A 16,022-nucleotide genomic window follows, 5' to 3' on the forward strand; every position below is an offset into this window, starting at 1 on the left:
TGATCATGTGGATTCATGGGGAATTCTGACGGGGTTTTCATTAAATTACTACAAGCATTTATGGACCAAACAATTAACCTGGAAAATAACAGCAAATTGTAGCCCTGATTTATGCTGCGTTGAAGTCGAAGCTGGAAGCTGATGGATTCAGAAAACCAGGATGTATTGCTCTAAACAGGTTAGCCGTTGTTGGCAATGCCAGCTGATAACAATGAACTACTATTTTGCACATACAAACAGAGTATGTGAAACAGCTTTCAGCCATATTCGATTTTGAAGTCGGGGGAAGTGAGGATCTCCCAACATTTCAACCAGGGGTTCAGAATTCCCAGCTTCCAAGTTCACATGGAAGGCACCATGGCACTCAAAGATTTTATACAGTATCACATGTTCTGTCTTTTTAATGGGAGACCTGAGCATACCTAATACTTTGTACATTCAGTGTACTATGTAATGTCCTAATGAAGTATGAGTAAGAGGGTACTTTGCAGGTAAATGGAGTATCTGAGCCCAGAGAAAGACACTAATGCTCTCTGGAAAGGCCATCTAGTTAAATAATCAATTCCTAATTATGTTGAGTGTGTGCAGTTGAGTCTGCGCTTTGTTGCCGTCTTGTGTTACAGGTGATCAGTTTACCTGTGATGACGTTGACATCGGGATACGTGCTTTCACACAGCTCTACGGCGTAGCTGTCTCTCTCAAACGCCTCACGTAGTTCCTTCTTCACGGCTGCAGAACCACACAGACGATAGAGACCCACCACCTGGAAACACACAAGTAGGTCAAGTAAACACAGCATTTGACAGAGAAGCAGACATTTTTACAACCCTATCGATCACATTCTTCGTCTGCACTCGAACAACGTGCTGGACAGAAGCCAAAACTACTTTCACAGAAAACCCACGTGCCTGTTTTATCTCTGCGAGATGACAATTTAATTGAACAATTGAAATGACTTTGAATGAGTTTTATACCAGGATTTTGTATATTTAACTTTTCTCGGATTTCTTTCTCAGATTTAAAGCACTGGAAATAAAAATCCCAGGTCAGACTTTTTCCCTCACAGGAATTTTCAAACAGCAATGACCAGACAAAGTTATGACACTTACTACAGTTATTCTACTACACACATTTTGCAACTCTTCTTATATGTTTCTATGTCTTAATTCAGCTTTTTCTGTCTCTGAATGTCAGACCTCTCCTGTGTGGCTCTTTATGATAATACTTTCTTTTGCCGATGTTTTCCTATCCAAATCCAGTATTTAAAGATAAATGGGATCACGCTGTACAGATTTTAAATCACTTTTGTCATATTGTCAAAAGTCGGCATAATGACTTGCTAATGCAATACGCGGCAATATATCGCTAAGTTTAGCCAAAATAAGCAAAAAAACATGTGTGGTCTAAATAGACCAGGACTAGGGCTACATGTGATTGCTTCTGAATTCCAAAACTTTTCATTTGTAAGAATAATATTGAGTTATTTATTCACTCATTCATATACTGTAAAAGTAAGACTAAGTTATCCTGTAAACAGCCAGTTACCGTGCTCATTCAGCTCTAAGAGAAAGACTCATTTCTTTGCTTTAAAATTGCCTTAAAATACTGTTGTGCAAGCAGCATCACTTTCAAAACATCTGCGAGCATCATTTCTCAGCTTATTTGAAAGTGAAAAGAGGGAAACGTGCTGCATGTTTTGCCAAACTACGCTCAGAGGTGCCATAAAAACGTCACATCCTTATGACAGAACGGATAAACACTGAGCTCTTCTAAAAACCCAGCTGACAGCTCAGCATTTAAAATGGAAGCACGGCGCAATAAACCTCCAGTGTTTCTTTACCTAAGCCACCAGCGTGTGACCTAAAGCAACTTTTTCCTCCAGACGTGGGCATTTGGTAGTTGAAACTTGGCACCGGCGGTCTCCTTGTTATGTTGGGATTAGGCCTGTCTACAGACATACCATAATTTCTCCTACATGTGTCTGTCTGGTATGTGGCATAGCAGACCAACTGGTGTGGTTGCCCCGGTAACGTGTTAAGTCAGTGGGCTGTGAATGGCGGGTCGGGTCCGGTTCCTCGCAAACACAAATACACACACACACACACTGCTGGCCTTTCCGGGCTCCGGCGTAGCAGCACTATAATGTCTCCCCACCAGACCAGCTATTTGTGAGCTCTCCTCGAGTTGAGGAGTGTTTTCTAAACCTCACACGAGAGGGAGAGAGGAGGACAGATTAGGCAGGGATTTGGCTTTGTGTGCGAGTAAACAGAAGTCACTGGGCACAATGAACAACAAGTCCATTCAGAAAAAAAAAAAAAAAGAGTCTCTCTTTGAGGGGGGGGGCAAGCGCAGGCGGGGAACAGCTGTTAGCAAAAAGAGGGCTTGCACTTATACCCTGTGGCTGCCGGGCAACACAGCAGGCAGCACTCGCCAAGATCTACTATATGTAGAACAAGGCCGACACAAAGACCACAAAACCAAACGAGTTCCTTCCAAAGGAATGTGGATGCACAGTGACCGTAGAACCAGTGATGGGATCAGTTTTTTTTTTCTTTTAGTCTGGGATTAGCTTAAAGACTTAATAGAAACATCAAAGGAAAAGAAAGAAAAGTGAATTTGACCGCATTAATGCTCTCAAGTGTTCGACCAAAGTCAGTCCACTAAGTTTACTTCCACTAAACATGACTCACCTTTCTAGTAGAACAGAAATAATGATCTGTTCTTACCTTCATGACGAAATGGGAGAACACCTTCCTGACATGACTCAAGGATCCTCCACATGTGTACACAAACATATCACAGGAGATCATACACGCACGTAGACCAAAGTGCATGACTTCACTGGCTGCATCAAAGTTTTTCTTGATTAATCATTCAATTTTTAATCTGTAAAGTGTTAGAAAATGTTGAGAAAAATGTCATCATCGAAGCTCAACACAACGCAAGGCCAAACAACTGACAAACTAGTTACAGCTCTAAATTCACATTTCACAAGCCCACCACCTAACACAACCTCGATCTTCTGTCATGGTGGATCAGTAAAGCTTCCCCATAGTAATCACTGCCACCATCAATTCAACTTTAAATTTAACTCACAACTTCGCTTCTTGTAATTTTTATGTTTTAGTGCTGCTGAACTCTACGAAATAAAGAAAAAAAAACAGCTGATGTGTATGATCTGCCTGACAGACTATGAAATTTGAAAGTTACAAGAAGTGATCCAATACCGAGAAGCACAGTCGAGTGCCTCTCGTGTTCATGGTCATTAAGTCTTCAACTGCAAGATAGCTGGTTAATAATTTACTCTCCATCGCTCACGTAGCCTGTGAGGCAGCAGAAAACAAGCCTGCAAGAAATCTTCAACTTACAGCGGTTTTCTCTCGTGTGTGTCATACCCCACATACAGCGCAAATACTGTATAGCTGTAGCTCCATTTCTATATTTCTGTTACAGTCCTGTCATGTTTTCCAAGAGCCATTACAGAACATTTACATAACTGAGACTTATGTTTAAAGCTCAATAGTCATTTCTCTAACAGAGTGATGAATGCAGCTTTCAGTGTCTGTTCTGTCAACGATACTACTATAGCCATTCATAACAAGTCACAACACCGCTGTGCATCCTTTCCTGTCATGTACGGTAATATGTAGGTTTCTAGGCTAGACCCTTTTAAAAAATGCAGAGTGCGCGCACACACACACACACACACACACACACACACTCCAAGTCTCTGACACAGATATTGTCTGTAGTCTTTTCAAAACACCCACAATTACCCAGCATCGTGGAGAAGCCCTCAGGACACCAATTTCTAAGAGACTCGGAAAAAGAGTTTCCATTAAACCTCCAGATAACCATATGTAAAGGCGCACGGCTACACGTATGGCCTCGCGTGCTTTAGTGACATAACCTGCAAAGTCCTCTGGGATCTGGTTTCAGCTCCGTCCTAAGCCCTGCCTGTCTGCAACCCGGGGGGAGCACTTACACTTGATCTCAGACTGATACCATGTGCAAAGTCTGCTATACATCTCTGTAATGAAAGATGGCAGCAAAACAAATGTGGAGAGAGCGATCAGAAGAAATGCTGTGAGGGACAGGAGACGGGAAGCGTCAAAAACAAGGACAAGAAGAGAAACACAGACAGAGAGACAGAAACAGACATTCAGGATTCACGACATGGAAAGGCAAAGCAGAGTGAAGTACATAAACAGAAGAAATCTGAGCCAACAAACTATAAACTGTTGGTTATGTGAGAGCTACAGGTGGGAGAGGAGAGGAGTCAGGTGAGCTGAGTGATCTGAGGAGGCAGAGGTCGTCGCCAGCCTCACATTTGAACAGCATGTATCTCAAAAGGAAGGTTTAACACAACTGCATGTTACCCTGAAACTCTTACAAAATCTTCAAGAACAATTCAAACAACAGAAAACTACACGTACTCTGAAAGAGGCCTGAAGGTTCCCTTTAGATGCCAAAGTGACAACACTGCAGAACCTCATACAGTGAAACGACTAATCAGTCTGTTGCTCAACAGAAAATGAATCAACAATTTTAATAATCAGTTCATCATTTATCAAACGAAATGCCAAACAGTCTCCGTTTCCAGCTAATGTAAAAATGTTTTGCTTTTCTCTAACTTACAGTATGTCACTGTAAAGGTAATACTTTTTGCTTACAGAGGTTACACTGGGCTCTGGGAACAGGTGACATTTGACATGTTATTGTCAAAAAAGATGAACAGAAAAAATCAAGCCAATAATTAAGATAGAAATAAAATATATAAGCACATTAAGTTTATGACAAGTTGAACTCTTAGCTTGACAAAATCTGAAGATGTCACCCTGGGTTCTGGAAAACTGTGATGAGCAATTTTCAGTAATTTCTGACATTTTATAGATGAAGCAATTTGATAATTCGGGCTATAAAATGTTCAGTCAGCTACATGAGCAATCAAATTAATGACAGATTGTGAGAGAGAAAAATCCGGAGTCAAATTCCTTGTATGGTCACACGTACTTGGCAAGTAAAGCTGATTCTGATTCTGATTAATGGATGATATCATTAGTTGGCATCTGAATCTTTCACACTAACGAATATAAGACTCATCATTGACTAACAAGAAATAAAATGCCATTAATCTGACATCAGCAAATAGAAATAATTTGCGTCCATTTAAAGCAATCAAATTCAGCAAACTCCAGCTAGAAGGCTAAGGGCGGGTCTGATTTGACAGACGGTCTCCTTGGAGAGGCCTAATGTTTGCCTGTTGGCCCCAGGCACCCGCTGCCCCTGGCATGCCCCCCTAGAGTGATCAGTCAGGAGCAGTGGCCAGACACTTTTACTGCCGCCGTCTCAACTCTAATTAGGAGAAACGTCGCCTCTCTCTGGGCTTCAAAGAGCACATGAAATGTGTGTGTGGGGGGGAAGAGAGAGACATGATCACATGATCCAGGTGAACACTCCACTCCAACATCAATGCCACCACATTAGCCTCTTAACTCAGAGTCTTTCTCCTCTCTGAATAAAAGAGCCAGTCGCCCCAGGAAGACTCAGAGACATCATGAAGTGCTGTGCATCTCTGCTATCTATTCTGCTCCTGACAGTCATCCGGTATTATAACTGGCTGCAGGGCGAGCACTCATCTCATGAGCCATGGATGCTATGAAAGTGGGATTATTTTTGCTCCCTATTCTCTCACTCTCACAGAAAAAAGCATTATATAAAATTATATAATGCATCTGTTTTATCCCACCACAGTTCCTTTCAAATGAAATCTCCATCTGTTTTCAATTAAGAGAATGGAATTTGAATGGCTTCCATATACATGTACTGCATATACATGTCCCCAAACACGTTTAAATATCATATAAACCTGAAATCATTTTTCAATTAAAAATTCTTATAAATAACTTGGATTGGTAATTGTGTGCTGACATGTTATAGTCTAAACAATAAATCGATTCATCCATAATAGAAACAAAAAGCTGCATGGACTCACCTGGCAGCCTCTCTTTTCGATCTCATTGATGCACTTGGTTATAAGCAGTGGCACCATCAGACCCGTGTTCTCCCTCTCCACCACCCGCCACGCCTCCACACCAAACACCTGGGGCTCCCTGTCTCCATCTGGCCCAGCATCCAGCGAGTTCTGCCACTGCTCCATCAGGCTCAGCTTGACGTAAATAAGACCTCGTGGTTCCAGCTTCACCGCCAACTGGTGGCAACGCGTCACCCGGAAGAGCGTGGGCAGGACCACCGTGCCGTGGCAGCAGACGCGGTTGCGTCTTGGTGTGGGCTCCCAGCTGAACACCACCAGCTTCAGGTGCTGGGCATTCTCCAGCTCGATGTTAAAGGTGTGGTCCATATCTAGGAAGGTAGTTCGACATGTGAGAAGAGCAGTTCGTGCTTTATTAACTGAGTCCACTTGGATGGCACAGTAGACATCTCGAGAGTCAATGCGTGGAGGTTTGAGGTCCTCAGCACCATAAAAGTGCAGGCTCATAAGTCCAGAGATGTACTGGCTGCACTTGGGCTGCTCTGTGAAACTGTAATGGCGGAAAGCATCAATGTCCAGCTCAGTGCCACTGAGTTTGGAACTCCCGGCTCCTCCTTCCGTCTCTTTGCCCTTCCCTCCCTTCCCCTCTGCAGAGCCATGCTTCCCAGACTTGGCCACCAGCTCAGGTGAGTCACCATCACTGAGGTAGCCACCTTTACTGGCAGACTTTGAGCTGCCATCACTTTTCTTCTTGGTGAAGCTGTGTTGTGTGGACACACTGCTGTCCAGGTGGTAGCGTGAGATCACATTCCGGCTGGCCTGTCCAGACCCAGATGCAGTTAATCTAGGAGGGGCTGAGGAATGGGGGACAGTCTCCGACCCACTCCCATTGTTTCGGGGAGAATGGGCTCTGGGCTCCAAATGACTGCTTCCGCTGTTGCTGTTACTGCCACTCGGGGTCCCTTTCACACTGAGTTTCCGGCTGAGCTCAGGAAGCTTCTTCATCTTCATGGAGATCTTCCTTACAGTGCGAGGAGATTTAATCTTGTCTGGAAATGACCAGTTGATGGAGCTGCTCTTCTTGGCTGGGTTTGGGCTGGAGGGAGGGGAGCTGATAGCATTGGGCAGGTCAAGACCATCTACAGAGGAATAACAGAGCAAGAGAAAAACTGATTAAAAGGTAAACCTGACACATTCTGAATTTTGATTTGTTTTTGGTTGACACTTGGTGTGGAAAAGTTTAAAAATTTTCACTGGCAAACTATTTAGAAGGCAACTTTTGAATTACTCTCAGGAATAAATGGCAACCATCTATTAAAACAATCCACACAACTCGTATGATTACAAGTAAAGTCCACTAAAGACAGACAGGAAACAGAAGAGTAAATCCAAAGGCAAAGTGTGCATGAGCCATAATTTACAGTCTCTCAGACAAGCACTACACCTTCATGGCACATCATCAAGTGATTAGATTTACACGCAACCCAGTAATCCACTGACAGAGATAGATGCGGCAGGCAACGCTTCCTAAACAATCAAGCACTATATAGTACATTTACAGTCTATATATGTAAACCTAGACAGCATTTTGGATAATTGACACTTAAAAAGAAGCAGGTTTCTGAAATCTGATTGTTCATAATGTGTTTCCATCAGGCCCCTTTGTTTAAAGTGGGTTTTGTTCCATCAAACACCAGAGAAGTTGAGGTGGGATGTCTCTGGCTGCAGCTCCATGAAAAAACTGTTGTCTATAAGCAGAGAAATGTCTGTCTAGAGACACCAACTGCTTCAGGGCTGAGCTAGAGTTACTCCATCATTATTCAACTTCAAAAGATATCCATTTGGATTGGACCTCGTGGGCGATTCTCACCTAACTAGATGCCTGCAGTGAAATTTCAGGGTCTAGAGCTCTATGAAGGAGTGACAGCTATTGTTTAGACTACAGGAACGTGTTTTCAACAGGTCGCTGAACCAACATGAGCTTTTCTGTGGCTGGGTTATTAATCTTATACTCTTTAAAGCTGTTTTAATCAGTGTTTTTTATATTAACAATGAATCTGTGCATACTGTGAGAGGTGTCACTCGTAATGACAAACTCGCAGAGAAATGATGATGATTAACAATTAGGATTATGATTAAATTCTGCAGCCCTCAGGGCAAAACAGAGTTTTCTTCACGTCTTCGAGCTCCAGAAACACTCAGTGAGATGTTTCCCTCAGGAGTTGGTTTGCTTACATTCGTCAAGTGAAATCAGGATGATTAGTCTCTATTAGCTGGATGTGTAAGGTGACAGCTTGCTCATGCTAATCTTGTATAGTTCAAGATGTATAAATTCTTAACATACAGCATGTCTACACAGTAATATCACTTTCGACACACTTGGATGTTTTCTCTTGTATGCTGCACATGCAGCTTCCATCCATTAGCATGTGCTGACTTTAATCACCCCAGTGCTAGCAAAGAGTGCACCAATGCACCTTAATTATTGCTAGTGCCTTATAGTAAGAGTACCGTTACCGTTAGATACTACTCTTTCAGTCGTTTTCCACGTCTAAATAATTTATCTGGCAAGGCAAGATAAAGAGAAGGAGTTGATATGCAGCCAGCCCCGATTAAAGTGGAATTTGTCAAATTATGGGCATCCAGCTATTTGCCCTACGGGAAGCTTAAGCCTGTCTCAAACAGAAAAACAGCTATTTTCTGCATTCAGTGCTCTTTTAATAAGATTTCCTCCTTGGCTTATGTGCCTTTTTTACACTTCAAGGAATACCTCACTGCATGGGAGATTAAGGCTGGACGACATGACTCAGCAGGACAAATTTACCTTCTGTAGGCCTTTCAGACCCAGCCTGGATAGTAAACAAGACACTTAGTCTACGGGTTGATGAGCTATATATACATTTAATACACTCATGATATGAACTTTTATTGATTTTCAGTGTCTCATTTCAAATATAAATGGTTTTGTTGTTTCTATAAGCTAATTACTTTCTCTGAATAAATCTCTGAAACAAAAGGGTGATTCTGCAAGAAAGAAAAAAACAGAGTGAGAGAGAGAGCTTGACCCTGCCAACATCACCGGCTCTATTTTCAGAGGGGACCTGCTGTGCTATTCTGGGGTGAGGGCCCACGAATGAAAAGAGGGAGGCAGAGAAGCTGCAACAGGATGGAGAGAAGGGAAAGATGGGGGGCAGGAGCAGGGCAGGGTGTAGCCGGCAGATGGGGGACAAAGGCGCCCCTTGTCCAGGCACTCAGAGGTCTGGATGGTCAACTGGAAGGCTGGCAAGCTGGTCGGTGAATGTACAAATGAACATGGCTGTTCTCTCACATTCCTCACCAAACCATGTTTAGCCTGTTTTCCCCGCTGGCTGAGTAGCCTTCCCTGTCAAGGCTTCCTGCCAATAATAGACACAGAGGCGCTCTGAGAAGGGAGAAAATGGGGGGAGGGAGCTGGAGGTGCAAACTCACCAAATAACATCTGGGGAGGGGTCAGTTATATACACAGCCCTGGTAACGAGTCTGAAACAAGGTTTTCAGGAGTGAAATTCCTCATACGTGAAACAGTCCTCCTATCAAGCTAATTTCTCAGTATTTTATATTTCAGTAATGAGAATGTAATATAGATGTGTGTGTAGAATGTAGTAGGAAGCCTGGATCAAGCCCCCGTTCATGGTGTTCAATAGCGGTTACACATTTGATACAAACAACAGGACATTCAGTAATTCAACTCAGGTCTGTAGATAAAACAGGTAATAATTAATAAATGCGTCAGGGCAAGGCAATACCATCGTTATCAACGTTCAGTGGAATTATATCATGCTGATATGATCTACAGCCATTGTGTTACAAAATGGACAGGCACTTAATAACAGTAAGGATGGCTCATTTTCCAATATTCCAAATGAATAACTTAAGAGTTTTAATAAAGAGCTCAGGAGGTTTTGGATTCACACATATTAATTTATTGTTTTGTCAGGAACAGAGAAACACTGTGAACCACATTAAATTCATTTATCTTTCATACTGTTTGAAACTGATGCTAATACATGAGTTTCAGCGGTGTGGAGAATATAAACATGCATTAACTTTTCAGTTTCATTTATGACAAAATATTACTAAAAAGACTAAAATAAAAGGAGTCCGAAATATGGAAAGTTATGAAATATGCTGAAGCGAAAAACAGCAGCATAACAACAGTCACAGGAGTACAAAGAAAGCTTCAACACTTCTAATCATGATTTATCTGAGAATTAATATTATGCTAATGATATAAATAAAACTGCCAGGATATATGCATGTTATAACATTGCAGGTGCAGGACACAGAAAATACAACATTTTCCACTGCAACAGTCCCATCAGTATCCTGCTGTTGTTCCATTTATTTGATAACCATCATGAACTGAGGCAACGTCCACCTGTAAGGCAGCTCTGTCTCTGACAAAATTAATGACCACTGCTTCACACACACACACACACACACACACAGACACACACACACATGCAGCTGTGTCCTCTGAAGGCTTTGGCCTTGTGGCAGCAGCCATGCAGAGTAACGTGACACCTCACTAGCTGAGGTTCAGGGGCGACGGTTTGACACCCAACCCTCCAGGGCCATGTCCCCAGGTCAAAGGGCAAAAGGGTCTGCATTTCTCTGGGTGACACCTGAGCTCGGTGACTGTGTCAGCCCCCAACACTTAAACACGCATATGCACTCACCATATTACTGCAACACAAAGAGAGAGTGCGTGTAAATATGCACACATAAACACACATACACACACATGCCCTCCCTGACCCTGCAGGCCTCCTCAGGCACCGGGCCACTGACACCTTTTAACAAAGCCCAGGAATTTACGACGAGGGCTTTTCACAGCGCTGGCACCAGACAGGTGCAGGAGGAGGGTGAGTGTGTGTGAGGGACGGTCTGATCATTATCAAATATGCCTGCTATACGTGTCTATAATCCTCTCGCTTGAGCCAAACTGCCACTCGAGCCGGCAGTTAGCGGGATAATGTGAAATCTCCACAAATGAAACAGTATAAGGAGCCTGGCCTACAACATTGTAAGAATGTGTGTGTGTGTGTGTGTGTGTGTGTGCAAGAAAGAGAGAGCCAGACACTGAACATACTCTGATAAGCCTTGGAGCGAGACAATTATCTGCTGTCCCTGATTACCCCTGTAAAACCACTTGTATTCACTTGAGTGGTTGGGTGTGTGTGTGTCCCTAGAAGCATGTCTGCCAAATGTGTGTGTTAAATGTAAAAACAGTGAGGAGCAGGGTGTGCTGACAAACACAGGGAGTGTAAATAAGCCGGTGAATGGCCTGCAGTTTCTTCGCCTGGTGACCGAGGCCAGACTCTGCAGCGCTTCCTCTCCTTTTGGCTCGAAATCATTTAGCGTTGGAAGGCCTTTCAGGGGCCGCGGGAGCCCGGCCGTTTCATTACAATGGTTACAAAACCCCTGCTAATATATCCAAGCATGCAGGCTTCTCACTAGCACAACATGGCCCCCTGCCAAAGCGGCCCTCATGTAGCCTCGCTCGCCTACCACTGCAGGCATTCCTGCGCTGCTGTAACTCAACCGACAGAGTGGCTGCTAATTCTAGACAGCCCGCAGCCCCACCGGCCTCGCTGCACCGCCACGATCCCAACAACAAGGCACCAACAGCTACATGATGAGTGCTGACAAACGATTTATATGTGGAAACAAACTAAACATGCTGTCAGGACTAAACATGTAACAGAGACACAATCTTAATTTGATGGTTAATTTACTTTTTACACTGGAACTACATAAAGTTACTTCTGTACTGCAATAAATTAATTATCATTATGTCAATTAAATTGCACATCACACAGAATGAGTGAGGAGAAAGAGGCAACAAGAGATAACCTTATGGGATAAAAGAGCACCAGTGCAGAAACAACAGCTAATTTAAAATAATTTGACCAAAGCCAAACATTCAAGGGACTTCAACAAAGTGCACCTCTGTAGCATCACACTGATTTTGGAAGTCTTTAAATGGTCATCTAGTTACTACATTAATACAAGAGATGTACCAAAATGGTTCAACTCAGCAAGCGACTGGATGATCAATCACATCCTGGATTTGCAATGTTGGAGGAAAAGAAAAGAAAATCTTCTGAGTTTCTACAGTTCAGAAAAAGTCAAATCGAATCAGTCACAATCAGGTGCTGATGAGAAGCAGTAGGCAGACCAGTCCACTGCAAAGCACTGAAATCCTACAATCCTACAATGTCAGACTCACAAGGAAAAGTTTGTTAATCCCTGCATTCTCTGGTTCCAGCTCCTGAAATGTGAGATTGGCTGCTTCTTAAAAATGGAACTTGACAGTTACAGTCCTAACTACTAGCGCTTGGGGCTTAAAAAACCTATCATAGAACAATCTGATAAATGACAGATTCTTTACTCATGAAAACAGACACCAGAACAGTTTTCTACAGCTGCTCTGGTGAGAAAATGAAGAACAGACCAGAAAGAAAGAGCCATGAGAAAAGTATGCGAGTCGAACTTTCACATCTAGTGCCAAGCTAAAGAAACTGCTCCGGTTTGGAAGCGCCGCTCTCACAGAGTTGTTGACTTCCTCCAGACCCAACCGTGCAACTGTCAGCTGAGATTAGATTCCACGTTTCAACTCAGAGGCTTGAACTCTCATGTAACTTTAGCAGCCACGGCCAATTCTCAAATAAAGTAGCCAGCCTGACCAAAACAACCCCCACAGAAATAGCTCTGATCCCATTCTGAGCGCTGGCCAGGTCAGATTCCCCCAACAGGCGCTAAAGGGAACAAGAAATTGAGAACACACCATGCTCACCACCCCCAAAGTCCATCAATCATTATTCTCCATACAAATAAAGCATTCAGATGGACAAAAAGTCAGTCAATAGGCAGCACACGAGGAGTCTGGAGTGTATCCGGTGAGGGAAAAAGAACCAGCCAGCCGAACAGAGGAAAACTATAGTCGCAGAGAGTCATCTACATCTGCGCTGCTTCATTAATTCAGCAGACGCTCTCATTCGTGCTCAATCAACGAAGGGCCTGTCACATTTTTAGGCCTGCAAATAAAGTGGAGACTATGTGGGCTTATACTTATGAATCAAACTCAAGGACACAAAAGATGGGACTAAAACAGTCAACACTGTGGATGCACTGCTTTTTTGTAGTTAAAGACTTAGCTAACATCAGAGGCCGTTGTTACGCCGGAGGCGTGGATACACTGACACAAAGGTGGTGGTAACCCAACCCATGACGTGGCATCCTCAACGCACATACTGCAGATGCGCTAAAGACGCAGCTCTCTATGGTTTTAACAGTGAAGTTACAACCAGTAGGTTCACTTTGGTACAGCACTTCCTATTCCGCTATTTGGTGCATAACTTCATATTTTAGCTTTTTAGCCATAAATCAAACATATTTTATGGCTTTTTTGATTATTTTTTAAATGCATGCTATGCATTTAGTGAATTCTGAACACGTTTTCTTGCGGCACCAGGTGGCCATGGTATTCTGTACTGCATGAAAAACAATTAAAAGGCTTAAAGTCTAAAAGCCTCTGAATCTTACTTCTGTAATCCATTCCAGTGAACATCGAGTTGCATTATAGCACAGTAAAGCATCTCCAGACCAACTCTAAAGGTCTGAGCTGCACATTACTTGTAATCCATAAAAAGGCTAACTTCAAATCACTTTCAAGAGTTCAAAATGTTCATTTTCTTGGCCTGAATGGAGGCCAACGGCTGTCTGAAAAGTGGAAAAAATACATTCAAAGACCTGACACTGAACTGCATGGTTTTCAAAATGGTTAGCTTTGATGTAAACTATATGTGAATTATTATAAACAGGCTAAAACATGCAACACAACTAGTGTGGCCTTTTCAGTCATAACATAATAACACAGTACTGTAACAATGGTGTTTATGATATTCTGTGGCATTAAAGACAAAGATTTATATGCCGTATAGAATCACTGTCCACAAGCCAGAACCTGGCAAAGCAGCATTCTCACCAATAACCTCCAACCACAGCAGAGATTTTATGATAACATGCACTATAGGACAGCAAAAATGCACATATTTTACTTCAAGACATGCAGTCAATGTGTTGTTGAGGACAGATGAGCAGATGTCTGCTATTTCAATGCATATGAGGTCCAAATCAGTCGAAAATACACAAAAGGTTTTATAGAAATGTTTCTTTGGTAATTATCCTTGTCTGCAAACAGGCCCAGTTTGACTCAGACACTGAGAACAAGGTGGAGTAAGCACCCACAACAGGCTGCCCACCATCCTCCAACCCTCCTGACTAGTTTGAGTGGAGGAGGTGGAGGAGGAGGAGGAGGAGTGCAGTGTCATTCTGCTGCCAACACAAAGTGACACACACACAAATTTCTGGAAGTACAGGAGGTTTCTAACTAACTAAAGGTGAAGAAAGACAGTGAAGCAACATTTTACCTTCATACCATTGCTTTTGATTTTACACCTCACTCACGACACACACACAGACCACACAAACAAGTCCTGAATGTCTCGTCTTTGATGACACATAGTCAGGCTTGTCGCTCTTTTTTTGTTGCAGTGAAGTGTGGGGTGGCGTCGCCAAGCCCACAGGAATCAATCTGTTGCAGAGTCAACAGGCAGCGGAGTCGGGGGGGGGGGTTAGTTCCGGAGCCGGTGGGAAAAGAAAGAAAGAAGAAAAAAAAAAACAACAACACTTCTGCTCCCGCTTCTCATTTTCACACCAACCAGTCTGAGCCCCATCACACCCGCACTGCCACAGACCTGCTACTGAGCACTCCCATTGAACAGAATCTTGTTACGGGATGCAAATGAGGCACAAGTCCTTAAGTCCCGAAGTCCTTAAATGGTAACAAGATAATTGGAAATTAATTAGGCAGACAGCTCAGCGAAAACGTTGTTCACAGAAGAGAACAAAATTTGTTTTCAGCTGAACAAGCAACTCCAGCCACCCCTCATCTGCTTACCCTGCACAAAAAGGCTTTAATAACACCAGCAAATTTCATTTCAAAAAACTGGTCTGACAACTATCAAAAGGTGCAGGCAGAAATAGCCTAAATTTAATTAGCTTGATGTGTCATGATTAGCGCCTTTCCTGTGCCGGTACGCTGAGTCTCATTCGGGACTGGTTTAATCCTAATCCTACAGGGAAAGTCTTTCAGGACAGAGAGTTTTGCTGAGCCACACGTGATGTCAGAGACAGCCAGGACTTTGACGGCAGGATCAAGGAGTTTATCAGCCGCCAATTAAACCAGTGTCCTTGTCACGGACAGATTTGTTCAGGGAGATACTGCAACACCTCAGGCAGTTAAAACTTTCCACTCCCATAGACACTTTCTTTATATGTACAGATTATTGTTTTGAAACATGGAAAAACTGCAGCCTAAAGTACATTCTTTCATTTTTAGGAATGGATCTCAATGACTTGTGGTTTCTACGCTTAAAACTGTTGCACTTTTGGGTGGGAAAAAGAGTTATTTAAGCTTTCATTCCTGCAGTAAAATTGTGTCTGTGGACAGTATAAGCTTTTGTATTAGATTCCACTCGACATCCCGCTTTGTGCTCCTACAACCAGAAATGACTGTTGCGTGCCACAGAAAAGTGTTGTCAAAAGTTGTAATTACAGGCTCAGCTCGAGATGTGCCAATTGGTCGAAACTACCATGTTGCCACATCAGAGAGAACAAAAACTCGGAAGCTACAAAAAACAGTCCGAGCTTATAAAGAGACAGGGAGCCGTGTGCTGGCTGTCATCGTTATGCCGTCGCTGTAGACCAGAGGTGTCAACCAACAAGTAAATAAAAACACCGCTCACATTCATTTGCACTAATTCTGCTTCAATCCTGCAGGTCATTAACCATTTCAGGACAAGATTTAATGGGGAACAAAGCTTTCAAGGCAAGAGGACATTTATTCATCTGAGGACTGATAAAAAAAAAACCCAGAAGAAGTTTACAGCCCTCTGTGTGAGCTGCAGCCACAACTAAATGGATA

The 16,022-nt window shown here is 42.9% G+C and overlaps 1 protein-coding gene across 3 annotated transcripts in view; it reads right to left on the reverse strand.

Annotated features, from left to right (window-relative positions):
- Positions 1–16,022, reverse strand: part of syde2 (synapse defective 1, Rho GTPase, homolog 2 (C. elegans)) — a 44,801-nt gene that overhangs the window by 16,619 nt on the left and 12,160 nt on the right. For all 3 annotated transcript variants that reach the window (XM_046390853.1, XM_046390855.1, XM_046390854.1), the window contains exons 4-5: positions 5,996–7,131; positions 637–763 (exon numbers count right to left, since the gene is read on the reverse strand). In XM_046390853.1, coding sequence (XP_046246809.1) covers positions 637–763; positions 5,996–7,131 — 1,263 coding nt within the window. The remainder of the gene's footprint in view (positions 1–636; positions 764–5,995; positions 7,132–16,022) is intronic.

This window comes from Scatophagus argus, chromosome 6 (genome assembly GCF_020382885.2).
Source record: "Scatophagus argus isolate fScaArg1 chromosome 6, fScaArg1.pri, whole genome shotgun sequence".
In the NCBI taxonomy this organism is placed as follows: domain Eukaryota; kingdom Metazoa; phylum Chordata; class Actinopteri; family Scatophagidae; genus Scatophagus; species Scatophagus argus.